The 13,454-nt window shown below is 39.4% G+C and overlaps 1 protein-coding gene across 1 annotated transcript; it reads left to right on the top strand.

The window, feature by feature from the left end:
- Positions 1–6,284: 6,284 nt before the first annotated feature.
- On the top strand, positions 6,285–11,568 carry LOC130294655 (nicotinamide N-methyltransferase-like). Its single transcript, XM_056544837.1, has 3 exons — positions 6,285–6,435; positions 10,602–10,809; positions 11,145–11,568. Exons 1-3 carry the CDS (start codon positions 6,285–6,287, stop codon positions 11,566–11,568), a joined length of 783 nt encoding a protein of 260 aa, XP_056400812.1.
- Positions 11,569–13,454: the final 1,886 nt, after the last annotated feature.

Below are 13,454 nucleotides of genomic sequence, written 5' to 3'. Positions count from 1 at the left end.
CTGAGCAAAATAAAATATACTCCATATCTGATATACTCCAAATATACTCTAAATCTGTCCATGGAGGAACAATTCGCGCTCAAAAACTTACAAACTAATAAAGAATTAATAATAAAACCATCCGATAAGGGGGGGGGATATTGTCCTGATTGACAGATTGGAGTATGTACTCATGGTATTGGATATTTTGGAGGATGGGGATACCAATGAGATATTGAGAAGGGACCCAACTTAAATATTTCTGTCTGAATTAAAAACTATATTGGATACAGCAAAAGGTAACAACCTTATCTGGGAGGAAGAATAAACATTTTTGTTTATCAAATATCCAAGAATAGTGATGTTTTATGCACTAACGAAGACACATTAGAAATTTCCCCCAATTAAGGGAAGACCAATTGTTTCGGCTAACAACAACTTAACCCAAAACATAAGTAAATACATAGACACTATTTTAGCACCATTTCTCCCTACACTCCCTTCACACTTTAAAGACACAAAAGACATGGGGAAAAAAATCTATGATTTATTAGTCACAGAAAGCACTTCACTGATGAGTTTAGATGTGGAATGGCTATATAGTAATATTTAAAAAAAACTGGGTCTTGAAGCCACCAAATCTTTTTGAGCCCAAAGAGTAGGTTATTTTTGGACCACAATCCCTTTGTAACACAATTATTGGACTTTTTATTGACTCGCAATTATTTTCTGTTTCAGGGTACCTTTTATCGGCAGATAAAAGGTACCGCTATGGGGGCCATGTGTGCGCCCACCTTTGCAAACCTTTTTGTTAGGGTGGTGGAAACACAATTTTGTTTTTGGTGGTGACACTTTGAGCACTTACACTGAGCACATCTTATTTTGGGGAAGGTATTTGGATGATGTGTTGATTTTTTTGGGATGGGTCACAGTTACTATTCTTGGATTTTGTGAAATTACTCAACTTAATTGAAATAGAAAGGAAATTTAGCCACAAGATAGGGGATAGGTCCTTACATTTTTTGGCCCTAAACATCTTTATTGATGAGAATAATAAAATACAGACAAGAATATTCAGAAAATTGTCTGAGAAACAGCTTTTTACATTGGAGAAGCTGGCATCTGAGTTCACTTCATAAAAGTATACCTATAGGCCAATACTTACAGGCAAAGAGGAACTGCTCACAGGAGCAGGATTACAAAGAGGAGAGTAAAAATCTTATGTCACTATTCTGTTCACACGGATACCCTTAAAAATTCATGAGACAGGCATACAATAAAATCAACTTGAGATCTAGAAACACGTTATTGGAGGATAGAGAGGAAACATCTAGGACACCTAATATAATTAGGTTTCTTGGCATGTATGATGCCTACTCACCTCAAATCGTGAGAAAAATGGAAAGATACTGGCCAATTCTATAGACCAATGGAGACCTGAGAGAAGTAATCAGTGCGAGACCAAGTATGACGTATAAAAGGGGCCCTAACCTGAAGGATATTCTCGTACATAGTCGCTAAAAAGAGATACCAATGAAAAATAATCAGACATGGCTCCTAGCACCACCTCTGGGGTCCTATCCATGCGGGCACTGTGTAAATTGTAAATTTATGCCTAAGACCAAATCATTTGTGAACCCAACAGATGGTAGAAGTTACATAATAAGGGAATTTATCAACTGTAACAGCAAAAATGTAGTGTATGCAGCAATGTGTGGATTCCCTAAATTGTATATAGGGAAAAACACACAATACTTGAGAAGACGTATGGGGAAACACAATCTGCACAAATGCGGACACCCCACTATGTAGACACATGAGATCTGTGCATGGAGCAAATCTATAGTTCCTTAAATTTGGGGGTATAACAACAATTTAATTGGGGCCTAGGAAAGGGGACGTGGACAACATCTTACAATGATGGATGAGATGGATATTTCGCCTAAAGAGTAGAGCACCAGATGGCTTCAATGAAGGATTTTCCTACTCTGCATTTTTATCATAGTCTAGGTTGTTTCTTGAGAATATGTGAATAGGTAAAAAAGAAAGAGTTAAAAGGAAAAGTAAAAATAATACAAAAATAGTGACATTCACAATAAGATGAAAGAATAGGAAATTAAACCATAAATAAAATAAATCCAATAAATAGCGTCAAATACTTACAGGTGGGTTTGGAGAACTATGGAAATGAATTCTTAAAGGGGTACTCTGCCCCTAGACATCTTATCCCCTATCCAAAGCATAGGGGATAAGATGTCAGATCGCGGCGGTCTCGCTGCTGGGGACCCCCGGGATCTTGGCTGCAGCATCCACCTGTTGCGGCTTCCGGCAGCGCTGGAGGCTCTTATCCTAATGCCTCACGACTATGGTGACGGGAGATCATGACGTCACGACTCTGCCCCGGTGTGACGTCACGCCCAGGCCCCCCAATGCAAGTCTATGGGAGGGGGCGTGATGGCTGCCATGCCCCCTCCCATAGACTTGCATTGAGGGGCGGGGCATGGCGTCAGACGGGGGTGGAGTCGTGATGTCATGATCTCCCGTCACCGTGGTCGTGAGGCATTAGGATGAGAGCCTCCAGCGCTGCCGGAAGCCGCAACAAGTGGATGCTGCAGCCAAGATCCGGGGGGTCTCCAGCAGCGAGACCCCCGCGATCTGACATCTTATCCCCTATGCTTTGGATAGGGGATAAGATGTCTAGGGGCGGAGTAAGATGTCTCACGTCACCGTGGTCGGGAGCCGAAGCCTCCAATATTTCCGGAATCCGCAACAGGTGGGTGCTGTAGCCGAGATCCCGGGGGTCCCCAGCGGCGGGACCCCCGTGATCTGACAATAAGATAAGATGTCTAGGGGCGGAGTACCCCTTTAATGAATTATTACTTCTCTATTATTGAGAAGTTTGGAATAACAATAAAGAATATATAAGAAGTGAATATCAAGTGTGTCTGGGCAGGTATTTAGAGCGCAAGAAAACTAAGAGGTAGATGTGTTCATGCATTACCCAAGGAATTAAATACAGACAAATATCGATGGCTACTGCGCAGATGCAGGGATGTCTTAATAATGCGCCTGCGCACAAATCAGGGTGAGCGGAGAAGAGATCACATGAGAGGAAAGTCACTTCATGGATCATGTGACACGGAATCATGTGACATGAAGCACAGAACACCAGGAAAAGACCCGGAAGTATTCTCCTGGAGGTAAGAGGATTTTGGTGACCTTTGATGATGCGATTGGAACGGAACCTAATGAGATAAGAAACAACATAAGGAGAGGTGACATGGCATACCCCCATAGGCCAAACCTGACATCCATAGTGGAAACGCCCACAAACAGAGGATTTAAAAACCTATGTGAATGTCCAAACCCTGCATTAGTATCCTGTACCTTGATAAAGCTGGTTGTTACTGGTGAAACATCGGGGGGATGCTAGGGAACTTTGTATTTTAATTAGCAACCAAGGTTTTGAATAGAGAAAGAGGAATTAGAGGATCAGATATAGGGGATGTTATATTGCTGTCAGGAACCGGACCGGTATGCGGGCAGGATACGGGTAGCGGATCCCCCGTGTCAGTGAGGCGATGGCGTGGGCCGTACCAGAGGACCGGTTCTAAGAAGTTACTGGTTTTCACCAGAGCCCGCCGCAAGGCGGGATGGATTTGCTGCGGCGGTAACTCCCAGGTCGTATCCCCTGATAGCGACTCAACCTCACTGACAGCTGAGATAGGCGTGGTACACAAGGACAAGGCGAAGGCAAGGTCGGACGTATGCGCTGCATGCATGAGAACGCCGAGAGCGCTCTGGGAAGGAACAGGGACCTGGAGCGCTCGGCGTAACAATTGCCCAGGAAACAAAGACAATAAATGTTATATGATCCTCTGATAACACTACTAAGTTGATATTGATCCAAACAGGACAATATTCCATCACCTTGGTTGTGCTTTTAATATGCAGTTTTTGTATTATTTATGCACATTATTGGGGTTAATTTTAGAGAGAATAAATAAAAGGGATATTTTAAAGGGGTAACCCTAGTAAAGGGATTAGTCCCTGAGGGGCTTTGTGCCTTGAAGGGAATTTATTTGAAGTGTATTAAACCCTGGGTGCTCCATGGGAGAAAGTGTTATATTTTATGGGCATCAGCGATCTGGAAAATGTAAATGTCATTGTCACATGATAGAATAGTCATATTTTGTGTTTTTTTTTTGGTTACCTTTAGTGCTTACCTTTCCTGAACCTGTGTGGCCATGTACGATGCTGGCTCAACAGAGGGTGAAGGTTCCTCAGAGACAACCATGTCGCAGGATAGTAGAGGCGTCGGTGCTTTCACCAAAATAATGTTTTAATGTATTTTGGCGCCTTTACATTTTCTGACATTGCAATGTGTTTTTATCATGTACAAAATTTCTTGGTGGTGAATTGCAAAAAAGACTCTAAAGGCGCAAAATTGCGCTAAAGATCGATTGGCGCAAATGATGAATTACTGACCAAAGCAAAAATCCCACACAAGACCGTGTGATTTTGAGCAAGTTTAAAAAAACGACAGTGGAGAGAATGCGCCAAACTTTGGCGCAAAAAGACACTGAGACAAAGAATTGCACCAAAGTTACAAAAAAACAAAACATAAATCCGTTGATAAATACCCCGCATTGTTCTCATCATCACCATATTCATCTTCATCATTGACTACTTCCCCTACATCTCCTCTTTCTCTGTTCCAGTCCTCTATTACAGAATGCAAGGGTAAGAAGCAAAGAAACAACAGTACATGCCCACTAATCCGCCTGTGTTGAAATTCAACTCCCACTTGGCCAAATTGCTGGTGGTGCAGTTGTTGCTGCATCACTTAGGGGGAGATTTATCAAAACCTGTGCAAAGGAAAAGTTGCCCAGTTGCCCATAGCAACCAATCAGATCTGGACAATTTTTCCTTTGGTTTTGATAAATCTCCCCCTTAGTGATTTCCCCAGCCTTTAGGTAAACAAAGCCATGTGCTCATCTGTGGTGGAGGAACCCTAGCTATCATTATTCCTCAAACAAAGAATATAGGCCATTTCTTGAAATTGTCTTTATGTGGCAAGATGCACACTACCATTGACACATGGAGCAGCCCTTATAGGCAGAGTGACCACATGTCCTTCAAAGACCACCACAGTAACAGAGCCTGCAAGGGGGAGCAGTAACACCACCATGGTCATGGAGGTCTGGTACTGACTTCTCTAACTCCTTCTCTACAGATACTTCTAATCCCTTGTTTTATCCATGTTAGCTGAAGTGCTGGTATGACATGACACTCCTTGTACCAGACATGGTGACAATGACAACAATGGTTATGATGCTGGCCATGAACATCCATTGGTACGTGAAACAACTTGGTCCTGTGGCATGCTGGTGAGCATGGCAAGCAGCACACTTGCCAGCTTAGGTGCTGGCAAGCATATTGCTACCATCAATCAAAGTGACAAGTGTAAAAAGAAAAATAATTACTTATGTGAAAATTTATCAAGCATGTATCCATGGATCTGCTTCCATCATGACACCCACTAAATACTCCTGGTGCTGCTGCTGCTCCTCCTAGCCCTACACAGCTGCACATATCCAGCACTTTATACCATCTCCCTTACTGCTGCCATTGCTGTACCTACTTTTAGCCCAGTACTACTACTACTAGCCCTACAGTTTCCTCAGCTTACAAGAAAAAGGGATCCTGGGACTTGTAGTTGTAGAGAGGGAAATTTCCAACAGGAAATAACAATTTCGCAAAAAGAAAGTAGTAACATTATGGTAATCTCACAACATAACCATTTAGCTCCAAGACAAGCACAGATCCCTCCTAAGCATGTCCTCTACTGTCTGGCAGGTAAGCACAAAAATCACCTTATGGTTGATAATCCCTTCAAGCCATATTGGTTGCAAAAAGTCTTCTTCAAGGAAAGCAGCGTGTGAATTAACAGATAAGTAAAAATAAATCAATTTTATGCCAGCTACAGTTTTCTCCCAATTTTTTAACAAACCCGAAACCCCTTAAAAAGCAATATTAGTTTGTGTTGAATGGTTGATCATATACTGTTCCTGAGAAGCCATTGCAGAGTGACAGATAGAGAAGTTTTTGGAATATTTCCCTACTGTTGCTTTGTTTATTTAAATGCTTAATGTGAAGATTTTATTCCATGTACCCATGACTTGTGAAAATAATAAATATTGATGTTAAGTAAGTCATGCTAACACATTGTTTGATTCTTTGTAAATATATAAAGACCTCGAGCTCTGGTATAGATATAGTCACCTGTCTGTGAAGATTACACAATGGATTCCACAACCCATAAGTTCTATCATGTACACGGATTTGATTCCAGAATACTTCTGGATCATTATTTGTCAGATAAACCTGAAATGGTCATTGGAGATGATTCCTTGATATTTCCCATTGAAAATCTTACAAAAACTTTCACGGAAGGTATGTATTTAGATTTTACTATGTCTATTTGTTTTAATACTTTTCAGAATTTTATTATAGAACAATTTAAAAAAATTTAAGAGAAAAGAGAATAAAAAAAAAAATGTTCTTAACTTATATCGAGAACCTAAATTAAATGATTTTAAACTATTGTAACTAGAGATGAGCGACTCGAATCGGACGAAGTCAAATTCCTTCCGAATTTCATGAAAAATTTGATTCGGACCGAATCCGAACTTCGACTCGACGAATTTCTTCTTTAGCGACACCCGCTGCGATTGTCCTGTATAATGTATAGATGCGAGCTGCTTTCTCCTGCGCTCACATATCTGCAATAGATAGGACGATCGCAGTGGTTGTCAGGAGTGACACCTGCTGTGACCTGTCCTTAACTGCAGGTACTACTGCTCCCATCATGGAGCACACTCTGCTCCATGCTGAGAGCTGTAGTACCTGCATTAATAGATAGATCGCAGTGGGTGTCACTTCTGACACCCGAAGTGATCGTCCTGTATATAGACATTAATGGAAAGGGCATGACGGCTGTGATCGCTAGTCATCCGGCATGAAGTGGAGTTCACTCTGTGCACCGAATGACTGGGGTGCCATGGCAGAGATCGCGAGGGTCCCTAGCGGCCGGACCCCCACAATAAGACATGTTAACCTTTGGATAGGGGATAACATGTCTAGTGGCAGAGTTCACCTTTAATTATTTTGATTTTTTGAGTATTATTGTGTTTGGTATGATTTGTAGGCATTTGATTATGTTAAAGGGATACTCCGATCAACTGGTGCCAGTAAGTTAAACAGATTTATAAATTACTTCTATTTAAAAATATTAACCCTTCCAGTACTTATCAGCTGCTGTATGCTCCAGAGAAAGTTGTGAAGTTCTTTTCCAGTCTGACCACAGTGCTCTCTGCTGCCACCTCTGTCCGTATCAGGAACTGTCCAAAGTAGAAGCAAATCCCTATAAGAAAACCTCTCCTGCTCTGGACAGTTTCTTACATGGACAGAGGTGTCAGCAGAGAGAACTGTGGTCAGACTGGAAAGAACTACACAGCTTTCTCTACAGCATAAAAAAAGCTGAAAAGAAGTAATTTACAAATCTGTTTAACTTCCTGGCACCTGTTAATTTGAAAAAAAAAAAAATAATTCCACCTGAGTAGTCCTTTAATACAACAGAGAAAATAAATGGACTCACTAAATGAAAGTTATATATATATATATATATATATATATATATATATATATATATATATATATATATAAAAAATATATATATATATATATATATATATATATATATAAAGCTTTTGTCATTGAGTGTGATGAATCTTTTTTTCTTCTCTGTAAAACTTTCCAAAACTTTGTTGAGGTTAAGGAAAGGAAACCCTGAAAATTTATGTTCTGGGGAAAATCATTTTAATTGTCTATTATTTGACAATTTCCCAACCTATTTCAACTCTTCTTTTGATAAACGTAATTTACAATGTAAAATTTGGCTGCCTCGAGCCCATCAGTAAATTTTATTCTGGGACTGATGCTAAACATATCTGGAAATTTGATCTGTTTAATCCCTTAATACCAATGGATGTAAATGTACTTCCTGGTGCCCTGGTACTCAACACACTAGGATGTACATTTACGTCCTGTACATGAAGCGACCGCAGGAGCTGAAGTCGCTTCACACATGATACCTGCCATTAAAGGAAAAATGTTTTCAAATCAACTGGTGCAAGAAAGTTAAACAGATTTGTAAACACTTCTATTTAAAAATCTTAATCCTTCTAGTACTTATCAGCTTTTTGACCCACAGAATAAAGAAAACATGTCAGTTTTACCGTAAAGGGCTCTGCGAAAAAACCAAATCCCTCCAAAAGTTTAATTATTGTGTTTTTATTTTCAATTTCTTAAAGGGGTACTCCACTCCTAGACATCTCATTCCCTATTTAAAGGATAGAAGATAAGATGTCTGATTGTGGGGGGTGCGGCCAGTGGACCCTCTCTACAAACATACACACAATCTCCAGATTTGTAAACTTCTTTCCATGTCAGGAACTGCCCAGAGCAGGAGCGGTTTGCTATGGGGATTTGCTTCTACTCTAGACAGTTCCTGACATGGACAGAGGTGTCAACAGAGAGCACTGTGGTCAGACAGAAAAGAACTACGCAACCTCCTCTGAAGCATATAGCAGCTGATAAGTACTGGAAAGATTAAGATTTTTATATAGAAGTAATTGAGAAATCTGTTTAACTTGCTGTAAACAATTGATTTGAATGTTTATTTTTCTACTGGTGTACCCCTTCAATGGCATTGACCCACAGAATATATAGAACATTTCACGTTTTACTATTTAGTGTACTGTGTAAAAGTTTAAAAATGTAAATTTTTCCACCATAAATAATATATATATATATTTTTTTTTTTGCTGTACCATAAATTTTAGGGTAAAATAAAAGATATCATTACAAAGTACAATTGGTTGCACAAAAAACAAGCCTCATATGGGTCTGTGGGTGCAATAATAAAAGAGTTATGGAGTCATGGAGGAAAAAAACAAAAATGCAAAAACAAAAATTTTCTATGTTCTTAAGAGGTTAAAGGGGTTGTTCATTTTTTATAAATAAATTAATTTAAGGCCCCAAATACATTAAAGTAGCAAACTGTTAGTTACTCTACCTTCTGTTCCTACACTGATCTCATGTCTGGCTCCGGTCAACGCTCAGGTGTTTTTTTCATGACAGATGTCAGGTGACCACCGCATCTAATGGCAACCTTGGTGGTCATGCTCGGTACTCTTGCCAACAGGATTTCCCATTATTGAGCGGTGATCCTCAGATGCTGAAGTAACACCGGAGTGCCCAACGGAGACAGGATGGGGTACCAGCATAGGAATAGAGGGGGAGGTGAGGAACAGTTTGTTATTTTATTGCATGTTCGGCCTTTACATTTTTATATTTAAAGATGGATAACCCCTTTAAATATAAATTTTACATATGTGCCCATTACATACTGTACATACATGCCTCATATACACACAATACACATACTGTAAACATTACACATTGGCCCTCATTTACTAAGAGTGGAGTGTAGGTTTCTTTGTGGGTTTTAATTCCCTACAATTTATTTTCCACAGTATTTAGTAAGATTTCCCTACATTTTCCTTTTTCCCTACATTTTGCTTTTTTTTTTTACACATGCTCTGATCTCTCTGGTTTTCCTCAGCTCAAATCCACCACATTTTATGTGGAAACCTTAGTAAATATGTTGGGTTTTTGTGAAAATGTTGGGAACATGCCCCTTTTCGGAGACCATACCCCCTTTTCGGGTTTTCTTTGCAAATTGGAGAGTTAGTCAGGGTTTTCTCAATTCTGGTGCAAATTCTGGCGCAAAATCTGGCGCAGACAGAATTTCTGGCGCAATGCGACAGAATCTGGCACACAACCTGACAAAACGTGTCAGGTTTGCAATAGTAAATGAGGGCCATTGTCTACATTACATATATCCATCCTTTGTACTAAGGCTCTGTTTGGGGCCTCCATTGCAGATCCCATTTAAATATCAGAATATAAAAAATGCTATATGCTGTATATTTTTGGTCCTTTTACAGTCTTGCAAAATGACAAACACCAGATAGAAACCCAACAGAGTACATTAACCCTTATACAACATCCCCCATAAATGTAGGGTGCTGTTGTGCAGGAGGTCTGTGAAGCAAGCTCTGGAGCCTGAGCTCACTTCACAGCCAGTAAGTAATGGCTTCAATCAGCAACCAGGACTCATGCCAGTGATCACGATGCTGGTCCGCATAAACCCTTTAGATGCCGCAATCTAAGACGATGCAGCATCTAAAAGTGCTAAAATAGAGTTGCGTTTGGTTGAGGGGGGCTGATCGGGACCTCAGCTGGGTGATCCCAGGTCCTGATCAGCTGAGATTACAGACTGAGGTCCCTCACCAGCCTCCTTGCCATCTGATTCTCAGTGTGCTAATCCTATCCTATGGCATAAACAGTTTTTCTTATTTTTTGGGTATTAGAAAACTAATAATTATGTATTTTGATGGAAGACATATAGACATAAGGGTATTTTGTATTTACAATATCTATAAGGGTTTAATATGTTTGATGTTTTATTTATGAAAAAAAACAAAAAACTACAGGTCATATTAATGGAGATGTCCTGATTGACCTCAGCACCGGTCCCCTGGTTCATCACCTTTATGCCGCCTGTGAGTTTTTCCAACACATCATAGTCCTGAAGGTCAGTGACAGATGCATCATGGAGCTGAAGAGATGGCTGGACTCACGGACAGGAGCATTCGATTGGGGACATGCCACAAAACTTCATGAGGAGATACAAGGGAACAGGTGAAATATTTGTCCACATTTTAAGACACCCCCCCCCCCCCCCCATCATTTTTGCTACTGCATTAGATCAACAGTTAGTATTCCTCCAAATTTCTGGGAAAATCCATTGCTCTTAGGTTTTGTTATGCTAGATTTGAAGCAGCATGTTGAACTATTTAGGAGGTGCATCCTCTACCTACAGTATAAGATTGACACCTAATATACCTGCTTCGGAATTCAAGTCTCGCTATCACTACTGGATGCCAATAATCCAGGTCTATTTATTAAACTTTCATGCAACTTTATCCATGCTGTCTGTGGGACAATCATTTTCTTATTTGCCTTTTTTCTTTCAGTGACCAGTTTACGGACAAAGAAGGAAAAGTGAGATCAACAATTCCACATGTTGTGAAATGTGACCTTGAGAAGGAAAATATGACGGATCCAATAGTCTTACCACCAGCAGATTGTATAATCATTGGCTGGCTCCTTGATAGTATCTGTAAGGACCAAGACGATTTTAGGAGATATCTCAGGAAGTTCTCAAAGTTTCTGAAACCTGGAGGACACCTTATATTGATTGGGGCTTTAGATACGACATATTACACAGTTGGGAAAGACAGGCTCCATGCTTTCCCATATGATGAGGATTTTGCCAGGAAAGTTCTAGTTGGAGAAGGATTTGTTATAGATAACTGTAAGGTTAAGAAGAGGACAAATGTGAGTGACCTTACTGACTATAAGGCCATGATATTTATTGCAGCTCACAAGGAAAAGTAAGTCTGAGTAGAAACTTACAAAGTTAGTAGCAAGTCATGGGCAGCATGAAACAGGTGTAGGGAATGGGGTACCGGAACACTATGATTCTTTCTGAAACACTTCAGTTTTTAAATAAGTAATCAAAACCTGGGTAAGTAGTCGGTAAGTAGTCATGGGGGCAATTCCCACAGCTGCTCCCCACCACTGAGTGATGTATCGCATCCTGTCTGTGTATAGGAAGATATGTGTCACTCACAGCTGCCAAGTCAAAGAGCAGCATAAGACAGGTGACAGGTTCCCTACTACTTACATACTTGCCAATTTTATATAAACAATTTCCTGTTATATACCAATTCTTTCCCAGGGATCTTATGTAGTCAATACAATAAAATAGACATTATTTCTGTGATTAAAGCATCATAATATTTTGAAAATACTTTTGATTACTCTGTTTTTTTTATTTTTTTGTTATATATTTATGTGCATTCATAAAGTTTTCATTTGTTTTCACTTTCTTCACATTCTGTTGTCTTCGGCCTTGTGTTAAATTAAAAAACTAAATAAAATATAGATTTTTTTCATCATCATTCTGGATTTAACACCTTAACGACACAGGACGTAAATTAACATCCTGGTGCTGTGGAACTTAACGCACCAGGACATACATTTACGTCCTGTACAGGACCACATGCATTGGACCGATGCTCGGATCATGCGCGGCATCAGCATCCAGGGACCTGCCGGTAACGGCGCACATCTGCAATTGCACTAAAATCCTAAGGTGCTGTGATCAATACAGATCAAGGCATCTGCGGCAGTGCAGTCTATAAAATGGATTATCTGATCGCCCACAGCGCTGCCGCACAGATCCGATCATCCATAATGGCGGACATAGGTCCCCACACCTGCCTCCATCCGTCTCCACGGGTCTTCTGCTCTGGTCTGAGATCGAGCAGACCAGAGCAGAAGATCACTGATAACACTGATCAGTGCTATGCCCTATGAATAGCACTGAACAGTATTAGCAATCCAGTGATTGCTATAAAAAGTCCCCTATGGGGATTATATAAGTGTAAAAATAAAAGTAAAAAAAAGTATTAAAAAAAAGTTTTAAAAAATGTGAAAAATCCCTTCCCCAAATAAAAATGTAAATTGTCCCTTTTTCCCATTTTACCCCCAAAAAGTGTATAAAAAAACATATTTGGTGTTGCCGCGTGCGTAAATATCGGAACTATTAAGATATAATGTTAATGATCCTGTACGGTGAACGGCATGAACATAACAAAAAAGTCCAAAATTGCTGCTTTTTTTTTGTAACATTTTATTCCAAAAAATTGATAAAAAACGTATTAAAAGTTTTTTTATATGCAAATGTGGTATCAATAAAAATTTAAGTTCACAGTACTAAAAATAAGCCCTCATACCGCCGCTTATATGGAAGAATGAAAAAGTTATGGGTCAGCAAAATAGAGGGATTTTAAACGTACTAATTTGGTTAAAAAGTTTGCGTATTTTTTTAATGCGGTACAATAATAGAAAAGTATGTAATCATGGGTATCGTTTTAATTGTATTGACCCACAGACTAAAGAAAACATGTCATTTTTACTATAAATTGTACAGCGTGAAAACTAAACCTTCCAAAATTTGCATATTTGCGGTTATTTTTTCAATTTCCCCACACAAATAGTATTTTTTTTTTGTTTGTACCATTCATTTTATAGTTAAATGAGTGATGTAATTACAAAGCAAAACTGGTTGTACAAAAAACAAGCCCTAATACTCATCTGTGAATGAAAATATAAAAGAGTTATGATTTTTAGGCGAGGAGGAAAAAACGAAAACGTAGAAACAAAATTTGCTGAATCATTAAGGGGTTAATATCCCATAATGAAAATTTTAAAATAAA

Source organism: Hyla sarda, chromosome 10 (assembly GCF_029499605.1).
Source record: "Hyla sarda isolate aHylSar1 chromosome 10, aHylSar1.hap1, whole genome shotgun sequence".
Taxonomy (NCBI): Eukaryota; Metazoa; Chordata; class Amphibia; order Anura; family Hylidae; genus Hyla; species Hyla sarda.
The sequence above is the reverse complement of the archived record's forward strand: the minus strand, read 5'-3'. Positions and strand labels throughout refer to the sequence as shown.